Source organism: Oculina patagonica, chromosome 8 (genome assembly GCF_052425735.1).
Source record: "Oculina patagonica isolate OP01 chromosome 8, crgOcupat, whole genome shotgun sequence".
Classification (NCBI taxonomy): Eukaryota; Metazoa; Cnidaria; class Anthozoa; order Scleractinia; family Oculinidae; genus Oculina; species Oculina patagonica.
Window position 1 is genome coordinate 7,640,678 of NC_135765.1, and position 19,763 is coordinate 7,660,440.

The 19,763-nt window shown below is 36.8% G+C and overlaps 1 protein-coding gene across 2 annotated transcripts in view; it reads right to left on the minus strand.

Moving 5' to 3' along the window:
• Positions 1-18,102, minus strand: part of LOC144662530 (diacylglycerol kinase delta-like) — a 30,050-nt gene extending 11,948 nt beyond the window's left edge. The window contains exons 1-19 of one of the 2 annotated variants that reach the window (XM_078523354.1): positions 17,972-18,102; positions 16,718-16,987; positions 15,399-15,446; positions 12,014-12,079; positions 11,624-11,698; positions 10,454-10,555; positions 9,742-9,874; positions 8,145-8,260; positions 6,679-6,804; positions 6,340-6,450; positions 6,058-6,123; positions 5,647-5,729; positions 5,143-5,251; positions 4,252-4,391; positions 3,803-3,875; positions 3,489-3,595; positions 1,228-1,330; positions 725-947; positions 50-190 (exon numbers count right to left, since the gene is read on the minus strand). In XM_078523354.1, the coding sequence (XP_078379480.1) occupies positions 50-190; positions 725-947; positions 1,228-1,330; positions 3,489-3,595; positions 3,803-3,875; positions 4,252-4,391; positions 5,143-5,251; positions 5,647-5,729; positions 6,058-6,123; positions 6,340-6,450; positions 6,679-6,804; positions 8,145-8,260; positions 9,742-9,874; positions 10,454-10,555; positions 11,624-11,698; positions 12,014-12,079; positions 15,399-15,446; positions 16,718-16,870 (1,975 nt within the window). In that variant the 5' untranslated portion in view covers positions 16,871-16,987; positions 17,972-18,102. Of the gene's footprint in view, positions 1-49; positions 191-724; positions 948-1,227; positions 1,331-3,488; positions 3,596-3,802; positions 3,876-4,251; positions 4,392-5,142; positions 5,252-5,646; positions 5,730-6,057; positions 6,124-6,339; positions 6,451-6,678; positions 6,805-8,144; positions 8,261-9,741; positions 9,875-10,453; positions 10,556-11,623; positions 11,699-12,013; positions 12,080-15,398; positions 15,447-16,717; positions 16,988-17,657; positions 17,840-17,971 lie in introns of those variants that run through there. The other variant, XM_078523355.1, reaches the window with a different exon arrangement.
• Positions 18,103-19,763: the final 1,661 nt, after the last annotated feature.

Here is a 19,763-nt window from a genome sequence, read left to right on the forward strand (position 1 = left end):
TGACAACTGGACTCTCTTTTGAGAAATTTGATCACGTGATAAAAAATACCTTGTATGGGTTCCAGTTCCTCCTCGATGCGCGCTGTAGATGTGGTTACCACTTCCCCGGCTGCCGACGCGGCCACTGTCACAATAGCTTCTGCTAAGGAGCTTCTGGATGCACTCGTCTGTGCGTTCTGCTCGTCCACAGCTGTGACAGCAAAAAACAAAGGGAAACATGTTTTATTGCACAGTCAGCATCCTCTTACAGCATACAGCATACCTCTCTGAACAGCCACAATAGGGTTGACTGACCGCTCAGGGAATAACAATCCTTCGATCCTGAGTGATTCCACATTCCGTTTTGTGTGCGTGGCTCATATTTCAATTTTGCGCCTAACGGGTATCAAGATTACTCTACTTAATCGATAATTATACAAGTTCACTTTCAATACGGTACTTTTTTTAAAAGTTACCCTAATAACTACAAATGACGGTAGCAAAACCTGAAACTTCGGAGAGTGATGGGGCGAGCCTCAGATGAAGAGTTGGGGGTGGGGAGAGGTAAGGACCCCCCCCCACCCCCGCCTTCTCAAAAAGATGTTGTTTTGCCAGGATAGGCAGATATTGAGGACCCCCCCCCCCCCCCCACCCCCGCCTTCTCAAAAAGATGTTGTTTTGCCAGGCTAGGCAGATATTGAAAATTGCCATTTTTTATGTTATGAGCATTATTTCTGGTACGTACCTTGTTCCGCATGTTCTATTATCTGTTTCAATGCCTTTTTTAGACTGTTCGCTCTGGACATAAGAGCATCCCTGGGAACGAACACTTTTTGCTTTCCGTTTCCATTTCCATTATTCCCTGGGATCTCTGGTGACATTGCCTCCTTAGCAGGGGTGGGAAGGGCTTCTGATTCTATGCTCAGCGCGTTCAGGAGAAGGTTCAGCTTCTCGTTTAGCACTGTACACTGAAAAAGAAGAAAAATGCATCAGAAAACGGTGTACTAGTGACTGTCGAAATGGTTGTGAATTAGACTGTTCACTGCCTTTCAAAGATACAAGAAAATAGGGGGCTGTCAACCGTGTAGCAGAGCGGTTTTCAGATGAGTGTCGTAAAACCAAAACCAAAGACATCACGCTGACCAATCACAAAGACACAGACAATCCAGTGAACCAATCAAAACTCGAAGCAAATACATGTAGCTGGCGCCAAGTGCGGGAATACATATGTAAGCGAGTCACGCTAACCTTTTGTGCCAAAGAGTCTGGATCGTCAGCTTCATTCGGGTCAGAAGTGACTGATGCACTCCCAACCTTGGACACAAAATCCTTGACCGTCTCACACAGGACTCTACAGGGAAAAAACACATAGTCGTAAATTAACCGCCAAATATTTAATTCTCAATAAAGATGGTAAGATCATGTAAGTCCAAATCAGAGTCGTTCAGCGAAATTTGACAAACAATTCGCACATCCGGGGTACCGGGCTTCTATAGTTTTCAGCTATGTTGTATAAAAAATAATGCCCGCTAGAATTCCATCGCGCGTATACAGCGGCTATATTCTAAATAATAATGGTAGAATTCAGGTTATTATATAAAAGAAAACAATGCACTTTTGAGGTCTAGAAAAGCAGCTGAATGCCCTCGCCTGACGGCTCGGGCATCCACTAGCAGCTTTTTTAGACCTCAAGCGTGCATTATTTTCTTTTATATAATAACCTGAATTCTACGCGCATTTTGATTGGTTCTTACTTATGATCTATCAGAGTACAGACACATGGATGACGTCGTGCGGTGGACTGACTCGCGCGCGTGATCAGAGTTCATAGTCCAAATCAGAGTTGTCGGCAAAGTTTTTCAAACTTGCGAGGCCACAACAAAGCAAAAAAGTTCAGCTTAATTACAAATCTTCAGTGAGAAACAATACGCCAAGCATCGTTCACCTTTCGGAGCATTTAACTGGGCGAAACAAGCTTGAAGAAGACAGTGAATTATTCGAGAAATTATCCGAAATCTCTATGAAAGTTTGACCGATGTTGTACAGTTGGACGACGCCACGGAAAACAAACGAATTGCGGTTGAACGCTTCGGTTAATGCTTACAGATTTGAACAACTTTCCAAATCGGAATAAAGGTTAGTTTTTTCATTGACTTTCAATTGATCATTTTTCTGTTTATTAAAAATGTGGACAATGCTTCGTGTTAACGAAAACTTAATAGTGAAATCAAAACAACTTAGCTCATCGGTACGGCAGCATTGCTCACACAGAAGTGTGATGAAGTCTTGTGTTATAATATATAAAACAAATAGATTTCATTTTGCCGTGCGTCTGTTCAGTAATAGATCACAGAAGACGTCAAAATGTGGTATGAACATCAGTGACCCACTCGGCTAGCGCCTCGTGGGCCACTTCTCTGTTCATACCACATTTTGACGTCATCTGTGATCTATTACTGAACAGACGCACGGCAAAATGAAATCTATTTGTTAAATAGAACATGGAAAACCATCTTCTAGTAGGTAATTATTACACACTTGATAATGGGTTCAATTTCTTTTCGGGGACTCAGAATTTTTCTTTGTCCCATGCTCGTGTCATTGTTGAAAAATTCATTTTCATTATTTATCACCGAGCTTAAAATTCACCATCTTTATTATTTACAACACACTTGATGATTTCGACATTGCTGATCCTAGCAGTATGCAGGACGTGTGTCACATATCAACCTAGTAAATGGCCCAGCTCACCACGAGTCTCTCGTTGCTCAGTGAGCTCAGTGGTTACAGCGCCAGGCCGGAATTCTCATCGGGGAGTCAAATCTTTTCTTTGTCCTAGGCTCGTGACAAAATGAACATTTCATCTTTCTCTTTTTTATTCATGAAATTCTCCTTACAAACTACCATACGTTTCTGATGGTACAATCCCTGATTGATGATTTCCTTAATTCTCATTACCTGTCTGCTTGACAATGTATTGGCGCTGTAAGGTGAATTCAGACTTTGATCATAGAATCAAAGACACGAAACCCCACAACAATATGCAGTGAGCTTAATAGGCCATTTCAGGGTGACCCTTTGCCTCTGTTTCAAAACGAGTCTATGTACGAAACCATTCAAATAAAATTGAGTTTGATTTGCAAGAAAATGGACCTGTTGGTGAAACTCATTTTCATATAAAGGGTTTCGCATGAAGACTGGTTTTGAAACAGATGCAAAGGGTAACTCAGACGAGGCCTATTTAAAGGAAAACGCGAGTTTGTGTTGGATGAAAATTTTGTTCCCATTCTGACGTTTCTAAAAAACGTGTTAAAAATTTAAAATGCAGCAACAAAATAATTAAGCTTCTTCAACTGGAACAGTTGCGATTTTTTTTTAAATAAAGAATCTTATCGAAGAAATTGAAATGCTACTTAATAAGTAACATTTGCATCATGCTAAGTAACATATGCACCATTTTTCAGTTCTTAAATATAAATTAAACACAATTGCAAAAAGACATTACCAACCTTGCAGAAGAGATAACTATAGAGTGATCACTGGAATTAAGTATTCTTGTTAAATGTGTGGCAACATTGTTCTCAAATGTGTCCATCATGTCGACTTCATGTCTGTACTGTAAAACGCAAAGAAAATTACACATTGGGAATAAACGTAAACCACATAAAACTAAACTATCAAAACTGTACTTTGAAACCTCTACAAAAGGACATGCGTTTAAAGGGAGCACTCTCTTTAAAGGGATTTATGTTTTTATCCTGATGAAACTTATAGCCAGGGCTAGGTAAAAATTCACAACTAATACACCAAAATGGAGACTTACAGGCGTATCTAATGTTTCTATGGAAGAACTCCTGGATTCTGACAAGGGACGCTCTTCTATCATAATACTCCATCTGCAAAAAGAAGTGTGCAAGTTAGCAAACTTTTAATGATCAGCAAATATGACCCATCAGGCTGGAGCTTATCCCGGTTTCTGTGGCATTAAGCAACTAGGATTGTTTCTACTTCGCCCCCCTGGATGGAATGCTCTAGATTCCATTGCAGAGTTACCCCAGCTATATTATTTAATTCATTGGTACCCATCTATACACCTGGGTTGAAAGAGGCACCAAAAGAGTAAAGTGTATCGCTCTAGAACACAACCTAGTGACCCTGGCAAGGCTTCAAGACTGGACTGCTTCATCTGGAGTCCAGCGCACTAGCCATTAGGCCACTGCACCTGCCAAATGTACGGGACACTAAGTAAACTGATGTCAAGTTTTCACTCACCTATCAAGCACAGCAGCTTTTGCCCGCTCTAGATGCTGGAGAAACTGTGTCACTGCATTGTCATCGTCAAATGACGTTCCCCACCCTAAAACTCTTGACAGATCATTTCCAGTCCCAAGTGGTAAAACACCAAGTTGACACTGAGGACAAGAGGCAAACATTAGAACAAGTTTTAAATCAAGCTTCTTTCTTTATTCTACACTCATTTGCAAACATTAAACGTTGGGAAATACCAGGCAATGTCTGGAATGACAGATACTTTCAGACATGGTCGATAATGTTGTGGAAATGGCTGGCTATTCATTGGCTATTTCTTAGAGTGAACTCAATAAACATGAAGTCATTCCCAAATTTTGAGAAACTGTCAGCCAGTTATGAAAATATATATGGCCATTTTCAGAAATAACTGGTCACTTAGATTTCCGAATTACGAACCTGTGATTCAAGAGAAATAATGTCAGGTCAGGGTTCTCATTAGAAGACGGGACCCGGGTACCAGTACTAGGACACTTAAGAGTCAGTACCCACCTACTTTCAAATTGAACATAAGGAAGTTTACTTCATTATGTTCTTTTCTGCCTGCCTACTCTCCCTTTGGTGCCTTCCTACTTAAGAACTTAATTGAAATCCCTGCAGGGCCAATAGAAAAAATTCTGAAAGAATAGGGGGGGGGGGGATTTCGGCAAAAGTGCAACCTCACCTATACCCACAATACAACCCTGATTGCAAAAAGTTCTCCGCTTGAGACAGTTCTTACAATTTTTATAAAACAAATCCAAGAAAAAAGGGGGTTTGGCCCTCTTGGCCCCCAGAAACCTACACCCATGAATTTAGGAGAAAGTGTATGGTGTTTCAGCATGCAGGGACAATTATAAATTTGAGCATTCAAACCTGACTGGATAAGTTCATCTGGTCCACTTCATTCATCACCCAACCTACAGAGCCATCTCCTCCACACACCAGAATTCGAAAATGATCAAACTTTTGAAACAGCTTGAGTCTGTTAACACACAAAATGAAAAAGAATCATCACATGTTTAGCTAAATATTTTTAATCAGCATTCCTGCTTTTCTTACCAACAAACGCATGATTATATGACTACTACAGTTGAATCACAATAACTCAAACCTTCAACGGAAATCGAAAGAGGTTTGAGTTATCACAGGGTTCAAGTTATCAAGGGTAAAATCAGTTGAAAAAAATGACCTGACGGGGAATCCAAAAAGGTTTGAGTTAGCGAGAGGTTCAAGATAATGAGGGTTTTGTTTATCAGGATTCAACTGTAATTACATGTATATACACATCAACTACCTCAATGTTTGAAATAAAATATCCTCTGGACAGTGATGTTCAGATTAACACATTGTAGCCACTGTATTTATTGTGCCACTTACCCTTTAGAAGGGCCTCCTAATGCCAAGTCAAAGACTTGTATTGGATTTAATAATTGTTTAAATCTTCTAACAAATTTAACACCCTGAAAAAAAAAAAGTTAATATGTAAGCATATAAAAATAACAGGTGAGTTATTAGTTACCTTCGTCAGCTTACAACTGCAAAAAATACAGCTGAGATGCCTCAATTTTGAAAATTTTTTGAGGGGGCAAACAGCTTCAAATAAAATTTTGGGTACCCCCTTTGGAAATCCTGGCTAAAAGCCCAAAAGTAAGTCATAAGTAAAACGGGAAATCAACATAAAGATTTCCAAAAATTTATAAAAACTTGACAATGGTAAAATGTGAAATGGGACAATCGTAAAATGTGAAATGGAGGTTCAAAGTGGGTTTCAATACACCAATAACAAACCTGATTTTTGCCACTTTTAGAATTGACAAAGACGAGCATGGGAAGACATCCTTGAGGTCTGACAGACTGAGAAAACAAAAATAATTTATACATTCACTTTTTCTGTACTTGTAAGTAAAGTGAACTCTCGATTTCTTGAACCAATTTTTGTTTTCCTTGGGGGTTCCAGAAATCAGAATTCCCCTGTACTACTATAAAGTTATTTTGCTACAACATTGCCAGACTGTTAATGTTTTACTCTGGAAAAGGAAAAAGTACTCTTTTGCAGTATAGTTTACTTACATTCCAAACAAGGGAACCAGATGAGCTCAATACAGAAACAGGGGGTAAGGTAAAGAGAGCATTTTCACCAAAAGAACAATTCAGCGATTGAGATCTACATGTCTGGTGAACCTGTGAAGCAAATTAAAGTTATATGAGATATATGAGATATCAAGGTAGGGGAGGTGTTCTACTTTTTCCACTTATTAACCTCGAATAATAATAAAAAAATCTAGTTAGAAAAAAAAACTAACTAGTTAAAATAAAAAATTAACTGAGATCAAAAATTAACTGCAACATATATACCATATACCGGTAAACATAAACCAGTGTAAATAATATCTGACAAGTTAAACGTACCGTTAAATTACACCAGAGACATCTGAATCCCTGAAGACGCCTTTTACTTCCACAGATTTCATCGCATACTCCACATTTAGCTGATGGTGGGAGATTTCCTTCAAGCCATTGATGTGGTACTGATAGCTAAAAAATAAATACCATACATAGTATTAAAACATTATGATTAAATAAAATGTTCTGACATAAAGTTTACACTTCTCCCCTTTCTCTCCCTCCCTCCCTCCCTCCCTCCCTCCTTCCCCCTCCCCTCCCCCCCCCCCCACCACACACCAACCAACCAACTGGTCATAACAACTATTGAGACATTGATTTTATAATTTCAGGTGGTTTATTACAGTCAATTTCACATTACTTTACCGTGCCGCGTTGCGAAGTTCGTTGGGAAATTGGGAACTACATTACAAAGTAGCCAATTACGTTGCGAGTTAGACAATCAAATTGCGAACTTCGGAACAAAACTTCCCAACTTTGGGGCGACTGAACTTCCCAAGTTTGCAAGTTGAGGAGGAACAAGACACGTTGCTCGAAAGTCATGATTACATCTGAACTCGTAAACAAGTTGGTGGCAGGAATATTTCAGCGATTCTAGCAGCTCAAGTTGAAAAATATTTGTTTGAACAAGCACAGCGTCAATAAAAAACGTCGGTATCAACGTTCTGACCTTACTGTTGAATTGTGTCCTGAAAGAAAACATGTTCAAATTGGGCATCAAACATTGCATGATTCGCAATCAAGCTTTCAAGTTTGAAGACAACGTTTCGTGCAAGCGATCATCGGAAGTTGAATCAAAGTATTCATGACTAAACTGTTGATAAATATATATTTTACAAGTATTCTGCCGCCGAAACTCTTCAGTGGCTTTACAACAGCAACTCTTTTAAAAAAAATTCAGTCTGTAGAATGGATTTGCTTCGCTAAACCATTAAAATTAGAAAACAAATACCTTAAAAATACTGAAAAGGTTCAATAACTTTAATGTTGAGCGAGCCGCAAACATGTCGCGACTTATTAAAATTTGTCTGGCTCTAATTTGCGCTTTGTACAAAATGAATCTCCGGTGAAGAACCGTGAACCGTCCAGTTTCATTCATTTACAAACACAGAAGACTTGTCATTGAAGTTAAAGCCGAACAAATTTTTTAAAAATGTATTTGCTGTACAAAAAAGTGAAATTTCACCAAATTTCTGTCGGCATAAAATTTTTTAATCAGCAGATCGCTCATGCGAAACGTTGTCAGACACTTTTAACTTCAAACAAAATATTTTGTCACTCTAGCCGCCAAAATCGCTGAAACAATCTCAGCGCCACCTTGTTTTCTTGGCCTGACTCGCAACGTAATTGGCTACTTTGTAATGTAGTTCCCAATTTCCAAACAAACTTTGTAACGCGGCATGGTAAAGTTATGTGAAATTGACTGTAACTGTCTTGATATAATTGGGATATACACTGTACACATAACTTACAGGATCCGACTCATCAAAGTCGCAATTTTCATCTCTCTTAATTGACTGTACTGTTGTCCATTTGCAGTTGTTTTTTGCTCGCACAGCACATCTTCTGTGAACTTTAAATCTACAAACTAGATTAAACAAAAAAAGCGAATTATTTTCCACTTACTTGCTGATAATGTAATTTGTACAGGGGGAGGGAGGGGGGACTACCATATGAAAAGGATGGGGACACTTGTCAGAAAATTTGAATTAAACACCTAAAGAAGATCGATCTGGGCACGGCTCAATCATTTTTATTTTTCTCTTTTAATTTCTTCATGTATAACCCAAAACAAGACATTGATGGCTTCAAATATTGGCATTATGTCCTGAACAAGCAAAATGAGACAAAAAACTGCAATTTACACTTCAAAGTGAGATGATGAGCATACAGGTCCACTTCATAAGGGAGTCCCCCCACTGGGAATTTTTATCAGAAGTTCAAAGTTCACAAATTTTTTATTCTCACCACATGACTGCTTGATAATGAATTTATTTTGTAAAGAGAAGACAGATGTTCATCTCTCCCAGAGATGTAGCTAAGAAAACACTAAAGCCGGCTCATCAACAAGCACAGCTGGATTTTCTGGCCTTGGCAGCTCTAAGAGTATACCCAAGTCTTTGTTTTCATGTGAAATTTCAGCTGGATTTCAGTTCTATTTCAGCCGGTTAAATTAGCTGGCAGCCGGCCCTAAGTGCCGTCCCTGCTCTCCAGGGGGTTTAAAGGGTTTAGGTTCATAAACACTCTTTGAACTTTGCAGGACAAGGTAGGAGGGGGGCAGAAAGTACCTGCAGTGATTTCGAACTTACAGCACTGCTTGCATTATAACTTGATGTTTCTATGGCAACCATATTTTGACAGGCTGTTGTACACAAATTTGAAGTATTTCTAGTTTAATTTCAGTTTTTACAAGAGGTATCCATCTGTAACACATTTGGATTTTTTAAAATCAATTTTGGAAATTTTATTTATGATACTTTCCACTAATATACTAGTATCAATTAAAAAAATTATGATTTTGATCGGCTCTACATGCCCCTATCTGAAGTGTAATTGGCGCATGATCATGTGGGTGTCCAATTACAGGTATCCAATTTGAACAACTTCAAATTGGATACCTGTAATTGGACACCTACGCCATTCGCACGTCAATCACGTGCATTCAAATGAGTTCTTTCTTACTGCTTTCCTACTGTTTGTACAACCAATTGAACTTACTGTTGAAGTTTTCAGACAAAAAAAGGTTTGAAAATCCGGTTCCTAACCTCGAATTTTGTTAATGATGTGATTAATTAGTAATTGGACCTTGTGTTGTACTATTCAGAGAGTAATCATGCTAGTAATTTCAAATCGGCAGTGCTTGGCCGCTTTTAAAATTACTCGCCCGAATACTCCCGGAATTATACTCCACTTTGTCCAATTACTATTACTAATGACATTTTCAGGTGCTTTACACTTTCATAAAGTTCATTACCATACCTTAAATACAGAGGGGCAAAATGACACTTTATACCTCCCCCCACCCCATTCCCACTAACTCACAAAAAGCTCAGACTAAGTACTAGGTACCTTCACATGATAACCCCTTTGATGTGCCAGACAACATTTCTCGACAAACATTGCAAAACGTTGGTTTCGCATGGGAACATGAGTACATATACCAGTTATGGGCCCCAGATAGTCTGTCTAGCAGATCTGACTGCTGCAAAAACAACAAAACAATGACATTAATTTTCAACATTAAACACAAATAAGTAAACTGTTCCAACAGGACAACTGAGGGACTAATCATCAAACAACCCCTCTGCAGACAACATTTTTCATTTCTCTTTGCACCCTTTCCTAATCGTGACAGGTTCTAAACTTAAAATACGAAATCAGAACAAAATACCTTCAAATTTATACAGCTAACTTAACCATGGATAGACAACATAAGCTTAACATTTTGGCTGTTCCCACTGACAGTGGTCATCTTTAGAATAAGGCTTACAAATACATGTACATGAATTAAATATTTTTTTTTTTTATTAATAGCCTGTTTTTTTTTATTAATAGCTTTTTTTTTTTTTTTTAAAGGCGGAGAGGGCAGGAATTTAAAAATGATCTTAGAAAACCATTATCAAATGTTAAAAGTTTTGTGAAACACACTGTAAAATGAGAAATTGAAATATGTGTGCAAAATAACACAAACAAACATGTACTTTTTTGTAAGTATAAAATCACTTCAAATAAAGTAACTTCTAACTTAATGTATCCCTTTAAATAATGTGACATAACTTACTGAGGATGTCTGAGATCCAACTGACTTTAAACAGCTTATCCACTCTTCCATCTCTTTCCTGGAGTCTGCACTGAGATTAATATTTTGAAATGCTGTGATGACCTGTTGGAAAATGAAACAGGAAACAAATCATGTAGGAATAATTTTACATAATTATGGACTGGGTCCTAAAAATTGTAAAAACCTCTTTTTAAACATTAAAGCCTATAAAATGTGGCATTTTTGTCAATTTTTAGGTACAAATTTGGTTTTTAAAACAAATGTTTACTAACCAGTTTGATTTTTCCTCTGTAAGTTTCAGATTGCAATTGATATTATAATGAATTGGAGGCAGTGGAAAATGAAAATCAATCTTCAACCAAAAGCAGATAATTATATGTAAAAATATATACAGCAACAAAATTTAAACGTGTTAACATTTCCCTCAAAACTCACATCATCTTTAAACATAGATTAACAACTGCCTACAACAAAGCTTCACAGTACAATCTAGTAAGTTTGTTTTAGTTATTGTTCTTTGATCTCCTCATACGCATTATTGAATTTATTGTAAATTAAATTTAAACTGCCAAAATTGTAGACATGGCAAAATTGATAGCAACTGCACCAAAAAAAGGACAACAGTACATAATAGTCATGTACATGTGCACCTGTAGCAAATATGAGGAAAAACTTTGAATGTGGTAAGATATTTGTCATTGAGTTGCCACCCAGCCATACATTAAATATCTGTAAACCACTAACAGTATTCACATCTGTCACAGTGCAACCTGTACCTCAAAAACATTTCAGTTGAGAAATATTGCTATTAATAAGTTTTAGAGTTATTCATTATTTTGCCTCTGCATTAATCACCAGTTCAGTACATTCAGATCAAGTGAGTTTTTCTATTCCCAAAATATTTTTTACATTATTTGCAATTTATAAGCACAGTACTTCACAAAAACTTGAATTTAAGACAGCTCCTACAGTGTCTATGTATGTATTATGTCCAAACAACATTAAAACCAGATTCATTCAGTTTCTCATAAAAATAGTAACTGACAACAATTAACCACGGATAAGAAAGATAAACAGCACAATTTTGCATTAAATGATGTAGGATTTCTAAATTGTTGCTTTTTAAATCATTTTTTAATAAATAAATAGTGATATTGAAATCAAACTTACTGTAAAGCTGGCATGTTTAATGCCAGATTCTGCCACACTAAAATCTTGTAGATCTATTTCAGTGAATAAGGTTTCCTACAAAAAATGAAATAATTTAGCAATAAGCACTGTACATGTAGGTACCCTAATTATAACAATTTAATATGAAGATTTCATAAGAAACCAAAGAAAAAACAAATAGCTTATTTCTTTGAATGGAAACCAATGCAAGCAAAGCAAAGTAGCATAAAGTCAGTCACTTAATTCACAACGATAGTGAACTGCCTATCAAATATAATTAATAATTATAATTAGTTAATTACGAATAATAAAGTAATTAATTATAAAATAAATTAAAGTTTGCTTGACTTGGCTGAAAATTATTTATTTTTTATTCATTGAGTTTCTAACCTCACTGGACTTTGCATAATAAAGCTTGTTTCCTTCTCTTAATTTGAAATATCTTCTTTTCCATCTCTGAAAAAAATACCAGTATATGGTAAGTTAACAGCTTGTGTGCATAAGACATGATTTTAAATAAAAAATAAATAAATAATACAGCATTTTATTAATTGCCAAATTCACCAACTGCCAAAAAGGATTAAAAGTAGACAATTTTATTTTAATTTATTTTTATTTTTTATTGATGGCAGAATGTTGTGCTGTTGTCCCCTTCAAGAATGGCTTAGGTTTAAAACAATACAAAGTCATGGATGGCTTTCAAACCCTGATCATGACAATAAGCCGAAAAACACTCAGCTGTTATAATATTTTTATAGTTTTTGCCTTGAATATGTTGTGGTTAAATTTATCTTTTGTTTAAAATTCTTCAAACCAGTTTTATTTTTATTTCCTTTTGTTTCAGATTATGATAATAAATATGAGGCAATGAAAAATAAAAATTAAACTGGTTTGAAAAATTTTAAGCTGGAGATAAATTTAAACCACAACATGTATAAATCATTTGTACTTTTTTGGTCCGATTTGTGTCAACAGTTACAGTCAACTCCTTACTTAAGATTTTAAAGCCATCAGTCAAGCACATTTTCGACAGCTAATCTCAAAGGCAACAAAAATATTAAATGCCTTTGCTAAGTATTGCTCTTTGCAATAGCAGTTACCTATGTCTAGAGCTATTCTTGTTCTGTATGTTTACATGATCATCAGCTTTATAAATAGAAAAGTTAACTATAGATTGCAGACTGCAGTCATCAACACCTGTGCTATTCAGGTTTCTTAAAACATAATTTTCACGTTAATTAGCTAAGCCTGAACCCTTCATCTTGTCACCCTTCTTTGAGACTTAGTGGTTAATTCAGCATTCATGGTACTATTTTGTTCTAAGTCGATGGGGCAGTGGGTTAAAAATGGTAAAAACAAACAATTAAGAAACAAACCTCTTCAGATTACACATGACATGTTATTTGCTAGGTTTTGTGAGCATATACTAAAACAGTGGATAGCATTGTTGGCATGCACTGATTGGCTACTCAAACTTACCCTCCGCAGTGGCACCGTGGGCGGAGTCCGCTGAGCAGTGGGGGACGGGCCGGCGGCGACATGACGGAGGGGGGAATTTTTGCTATTGCTGGAATATCCTTTGCTATTCACCTCCGAGCAACTCACATGCGAAAACTGTAATCATTGACAGGAATAAATGAGTTAAAAGTAATCCTTTTTGGGTTACCGGTATATTATCTCACTGTTTTAATTTATACTAAAACAACTATTCACCTCAGTGTCTGTGGCTAGTGGTGGATATTTACCTAACGACTTCGTAGCTCAGTAAATATCCACCACTAGCCACCTCCACTTCGGTGAATAGTTGTTATTTATATGACATGGTATGAAGGTGCATGCATTTCAGATCACAACAATGTCAAGAAAATCCACTCTTCGTATTAACAATGATTTTGAGATACATAAACAAGTAAAAACAAACCATATTAATAATGTCCCAACATTTCGGCAACTTCATGACGCCATTATCGAATAGTAGAAAACTGTTAAATGCCAGTTCGTAAGAGTTCAAGTCCTATAAATTTACATAACCAAGGTAGCTTCACAAAGACTTTGGCATGGATTGAATTTGATTGCACATTCAATCGCGGTCTTAATTGCTTGATTTATAACATCTTGTTGACAAGACAATCAAATTGTTCCTGCATTTCTTTAGTACTTTGAAGCAACTGAGGAGTCTTTGTGTAGCTACCTCCTTGACGTAAATTTACAGGACTTGAACTCTTACAAATCATCATTCAAACCCTTGATAATGGTGTCATGAGGCCGCCGAAACATAAGGACGTTATATTGTTTGTGTTTACTTGTTTACATGTAATTCACTTGTTACTTGAAAAATAAAACTGCCACCTTTCCAGCTGCAAAGTAACTGAAATTTCGAAAAAAAAAAAAAAACTTCCAAGGGGTATGGGTGAGCACAAAAATTTGCTACAGTTCAAAAAATGAAACAGAAATGTTGACCTACATGTAAACCAACATTACTAATTAAGGTGGGGGGTTTTTGGGGTGGTTTTTGTGGGGGTTTAAAGGGGGAAGGGGGAAAGTGTGTTTTTGAGAATGAGAAAAAAAAAATTAAAATATAATAAAAAATATATTTTTTTTTTTTTGTTTAAAAATTTTTTTTTTTTTTTCTTTTATAAAAAAATTTAATAAAAATTTTAAAAATTTTCCCTTTGGAGTGGAATAACCTCTTTCTAACTCCTCTGGAGATTTCTTATTCCAATTAGACACAGAAATTTTTGTTTGCTATTAAACATTAATTCTGTTTTCAGCTTGCCATTAATATTTCAGAAATTTCCATAAATCCAGACTATTGTTTATTTATTCCAAATGCAACTTTCTTGAGACTCCCAAGGATCGAATATTTGGATAACCGAGAATTGATAATATCAGTCATCGCAAGGGGAGAATTTAACTTTGTGATACGCCATTGGTAACATGTATCAATCATGAGGTCTTTTGCTATGGCAACACAGAAAACCACAGATAATACCCTTTCCTTCACACATAGCAATTTAACAACACAGACTGGGTCATCATAAGACACCTGTCCAATGTATTGTTAAACTTGAGACTTGAAACAAAACACCAGTAATAATGGATTTAAGAACAATGTTAAGCATTTACAGTAAACTACTTTTTTGCACCTGATCAACGTGCATGAACATTGTAAACCAACCTTGACAAGTAGAAATCGCTTGCAATGGTTACATGCAAACTGATCGAGACTCAAAGTATAACTGTAACCAGTCGTAAACAATAATTTTCTGTAATGGGGTGATTAAGTTTATTTTTTATTTTGCTTTTCTTGGTTATATGATAAAAAAAATTTCATTAGTGTGTAAGCTTCACTTGTCATTGTTTTGTTGAAATTAACATCCTTAAATTGGTATTTAAATCTTGATTGGGAAAATGACATTAATTATTAACTAAAGCTGGAGAAAATTGGAAAGGGGATGGGCTGCTAATTTTATGTAAACTTTCAAAATTATACTTTCCTTTCTAATTTGTTGCAGTTTGCGAAAGGTTTTTCAACCTCTACAAACAATAATTATTAATTTTGTACTTGATCCTTGTCAGTGGGCAAATCAAAATTTTCCTCACAAAATTAAAATGACCACTGCAAGAAATATTTAAATTGCTCATTACTTTTCTTTGCTTTGAGCAAACAAAAAACAAACATCTAAAATTTCTTGGACAGATTTCTGCTGTCCTTGTCATACCGTCATCATTTTAAGTTGATGTGGGAAATTTTTAAACATAACTACTGCCTTACCTGGAATGACCCGGTCTGTTTCAGCAAAAATCCTTCTTTTATACAACTCTGAAAAAAGAATTATGTTCAACTGCAATGAGACACTTCTGATTTCAGCAATAAAACACGTTGACAGCAATATTGACTTAGACCTTTTCAGTTGAATTATCCTTCTGGACCTTTTCCATGGTAAAATCTTCCATTTAACCATGCAATGTGGTTCCTTTTTGGCCAGGAGTGCTTATGAGAAAGTGTCGACAGAGATATCGATTTCTCGACGCCGGACTACTAATATCGCATGTGCACACTTGTCACTGGCAATGATCGCAGAGCAAATAAATGTAAAAACCGTTTGACAGGCGAGAATTAAAGAGAGTGGCCAAAAAACAATCGCTAACTAATTCTCTTTCCTCACAATAACAGCGATTTTCAACAGCTTTGAACTGTGTCATTTTCCGGTTTCAATGAGGCATGACGCAAAACCACGACAACAGCGACTAGCATACACTAGCTATTATATTTATATTCAAAACGATCGTACAGGTGCATACATTAGATAGCGAAGCTAGCGGTTTCCTAATCAAAAATTCTCTCAGCCGAGAAATTAACCGACACAAGTTCACCAGAATTACCGTTCACCAAAAAGTTGCGACAAACAAGCTTGGATGCTACTTAAAATCACCCAATAAAGCTATAAATAGATCGATTCGCGGCCATCAATGAAAATCCTCACATACAACCAACAATACGATACAAAAATAACAAATTGAATATTAACCATCAAGGTGGGTATTTATGCGATTTTTCAAGCGGAAAACTGCAAAATATACACGTTTTTTTAAGCAGAGAGGTAACGAAACGTTGCCTCCTCAAAGATGCTTATAAACAGCAGCAAATTCATTTTAAAATCTCTCTGTGTATTCCAGGTAGCACAATGCAAAAAGTCAACTTCGACGACGGGGGATTAACATACGCCACGAAATTTGTCAGAAATTTAGATTTTTTCAGAAATGTTGGACTTAAATCGGAGTTTCTCCTTCTAGAACGCGAAGGAAAGAAGTGTCTTTGTCGTAACTTAAAAATAGAGACTAATTTCTCGACGAGCACAAATATGCCGCAAGTATTTCTACAATCGAAATCGAGCGAATTCACACTGGTAGTGTTTTGTAAACAGAAGAAAAGTAGAAATTAATAATTCTAGCGCCGTAAAGAATAGGACCTCTATATATTCCCTAGAGAGGTTTACCAAGAGTAAGACGACGGCAAATTGACTCGCATTTCGAGTAAAGCTGCGCATTTCTCGCCGGTTATAATTTTAAGCTAGCAGAAATTTGGCTTACCCTGGCTTTTACAGCAGTCACCGTCGACTTTCGTCGGTGATACAACTTGAGGTTTTCAGTTCCAATATCAGAGTCGCTGTCATCTGATGAATCCACTTCATTTTCTACACCCCTTGGAGTAAAATCATACGATCTTCTCCAAGCCATCTTCATCTCCAGTTATTCATGAAGGCGACCATCATTACGTCCGCCATTATTTTCCGTGACCACGTGACATGAACACCAATCGAGACGCTTTGGTGACCTCACTTCCGCTTCCTACGCACCCCCCTAAAAATAAAGAAAATATGACGATATCTGGAGGAGGAAACATAACAGTGGGCGCCGCCGTCGGTCGCCAACTTTGTGAACCATAAATTAAAGTAAACAGGAAAAAATTCAGGCAAAATTAAACCCCAACAATTAACGCTGAATTAATAATAAACTGAATGACATAGCTAGCATAGTTTTTAACATAGCCTGGGGCGAAAAAATATTGCACATTTAGCTTTCTCATAGGTCAGTAGACACACGTTTCGTCAGCAAAAATCAGCATGAATAAAAACTTTCTGTAGCTTTACTATAATAACTGTTTTTGCTCCATCACATTTTCAGTATGTTGAATAGCTAGATTGTATACAATCATCTAACCTACGCGCCTGCTCTCAGTGCTAAGCAATGCAAGCTGGTTCCAAATGTCCCCTATATAAAAAGACCACTGATTACGCCGTTTTCGAAAACTGAAAAGCAAATTTTGTTCCTGAAAAATTGCGACCTACGAATTCTTGACGCCTTTCTCGAGGAATCTATGCAGAACAAAACCGTTAGACGTCATTTTTTCATTCAACATTCCGGATTTTTACGGAAAGAAAATCTGAACCACGCTCGTTTGTGTGTTTTCACCAAATTAAGGCACATTGACAGCGCATGCAAATTTGCGAAAAATTAAGCAAGAACTTACCCCAAGCAAGAAGGGAATATTTCCTCTTGACGTAGATACTTTCGGCAAAGATAAACGGCCAGATGTTCTTAGCTGACAATAAGAGAAATTAATGGAAAAGCGATGGAAATTTTTTGTCAGTAACGATTGTGAAAAAAGCTCGGGCTAGTTGCAGAGATGTCTTCGAAGCGTTGGAAGCTGAAAGGCCTTCATGCTTCGATTGGCGTTACTCAACTAATGAACCAACGATTTGCTAATTTGCTTGTTTAAGCAGTTATTGTATTAAATTTCTGCAGCAAAAATTGCAAATTCGGTCAAGTTAATCTAGTGCAAACCTTTGTATGACGTAGACCCTTCGATGCAAAAAGCCAGTTTCTATCCCTTTCCAAAATAGCATGAATTTCGCAACAGGCAGCTTATGGCGACTCTTTTTCCTTTAATGAACACGTTATCAAAAACAACAAACGTAGAATACGATTTATTTTTGCATATGCCGTGTTTACAGTTCATATGAAATTATTTGACTCATCGCTCGAATGACGTCATAAGTACGTCATAGTCACGCGTGATTGGAGAATACCATTTTTTCGTGGAAACTGAGGCGCTAAATGTCATAACAAACTTTCCTTTCACGGACATAATTAAACTAATGGTGTAGTGTAAAACAAGGCATATGATTTATTGTCTTAATAATTTGTCGTGTGTACGTTTTTTCTAATGATAATGTGTGACTGCCGGCCACACTGTCTTGCCGTCTAACACTTACATGGCACAATTCCAGCGAAGAAAGGACCGGTGTTGAAACAAAGGGCCTGAGTAACAGGGCGGAACGAAACAAAACCGCACACTCGCTCACTGGGTCGAAAGGCTAACTTCGTTAACGGAGGAGCAATGATTTATTTCGTTACCCAAGAAACCAGACATGAACATGAGTGTGTGCACGACCTATTTCAGTGCGATCAGCGTGCGAGCTGATTTCAGATTCATGTCTTGTTTGCACAGGATGATTATGACGCGAATGAAGTCTGGATGACTTACGCTGGCGATATAAAAACACGTTTTGCTTTCAAGCTTGACCAAGCACTTACAGCTTGACTTTCTTAAAAGCCTTCGTCACGATGACTCCACAGAAATTGCATCTGCGCCGGTAACGCTTTTAACTTTGAATATCAATCTATGAGTAATATCTTGCAGTCCTTTTTTTACGACATTTGGGGGTAAATTTATTCTTATAGCTGACACACTGCACGTTTTCCTTCTTTGCTATGTGCCCCAGGCACCCAAATGTAAATTCAACCGAAAAGCGCACATCATATCTGCATGGTTTATGCTCTTGCATCATAGCAGCATTATCCCAGCTTTGTGTATCTCTGTATAGACACTCCTCAAACACACGAGTGATTCACATACAAGAATCTGTCATCTTATTGATTTTGGCGCCCGGCAGGTGTAAAAATGGCCACTCAGACAACTTAGTTTCTTAAATAAAGCTGTGACCACCTTATTGAGCGACTCCGGCCCTGTTTTTTGCCAGTTTATATAAAAGGGCATTGAAACATGTAGAAAAACTGGCAAAAGAAACTTGCTTCTAACTCAGTGGAGTTGCAGGTTGGTCTGTAGAACAACTAAAACAGGCAGCCTAATTTATTTCACAATTATTAAAGGAAAAATATAGACTTTATTATTATATGGTAAACCTCATGGCCAATAGTGAAAAACTGCGTTCTGATTGGCTCAAAAGCCTGTCTGAAATTTACAATACAAACAGCACAGATAAACGACTGATAGACGAATTGAAGGGACTGCGTCACGGCTTAAGTTAATTTTATGTTATTAAATTTTGTCAAATATTCGCTATGAAACTAAATGTTTGCAAAGAACTGATCTTAATTCTATGATTCTAAATTTGTAAATGACAAAACCATAGCTTCATTTCAGCCAAATGTGTCTCGCGGGTGTTATAATTTAAAGTTACAAGCAGACAAGATTAGCTAAGATTAACTTTGAAAACTATTCCGCCGGACCATATTTCAAAAACTCATATCGCAATCCGTTTCAATCTTCGACACTTTCGGCCATCCGTACCTTCTTTTGCATTTGGTGTGTTATTTAAATATTCCTTCACTG